The 531-nt window shown below is 48.8% G+C and overlaps 1 protein-coding gene across 1 annotated transcript in view; it reads right to left on the minus strand.

Annotated features, from left to right (window-relative positions):
- The window catches only part of LOC116400572 (nebulette-like), a 12857-nt gene that overhangs the window by 3630 nt on the left and 8696 nt on the right, over positions 1-531 (minus strand). The window contains exons 17-18 of the mRNA XM_031878481.1: positions 306-410; positions 59-173 (exon numbers count right to left, since the gene is read on the minus strand). Coding sequence (XP_031734341.1) covers positions 59-173; positions 306-410 — 220 coding nt within the window. The remainder of the gene's footprint in view (positions 1-58; positions 174-305; positions 411-531) is intronic.

The raw sequence follows: 531 nt of genomic DNA on the forward strand, positions 1-531 counted from the left end.
ATACGAGCTAATGTGGACGTATACGAGCTAATGTGGACGTATACGAGCTAATGTGGACGTGTACGTACGTCACTGATCCTCTTGGCGTTCTCCCTGGCGAGGACGATCTCTGGCGTCTCTGTGACTGAAGACATGAGGCCTCTCATCAGCTTTGAGTCCCAGCAGTACTGCAGCTAGAGGGGGCGACAGAGAGCTGCTTTAAAAACACAGTCAGAGCATCAACAGGGGAACTGAGGTCATTCTATTCGGAAATGATGAAGCTGTCTCAGATGTTATAACAAATTAATATAACAATAGAGACTCACAGAGCTGATGTGTCTCTGGTTGGCTTTGACTCTCTCCATCTCCGGTGTCTCTGAAAGTTGACTGTAGCATCCCTTCAGACGCTCCGCCTCGTCCTTGTACTTCTTCTATAAGGACAGAGGGGACAGGAAGCCTTCGTCACAACAGAACTACCAGCATCCTTGTGATGGAAGCCCCACAAACACACACACACACACACACACACACACACACACACACACACACACA

The sequence above is a fragment of the Anarrhichthys ocellatus genome, unplaced genomic scaffold (genome assembly GCF_004355925.1).
Source record: "Anarrhichthys ocellatus isolate YVR2014 unplaced genomic scaffold, GSC_Weel_1.0 scaffold182, whole genome shotgun sequence".
Taxonomy (NCBI): Eukaryota; Metazoa; Chordata; class Actinopteri; order Perciformes; family Anarhichadidae; genus Anarrhichthys; species Anarrhichthys ocellatus.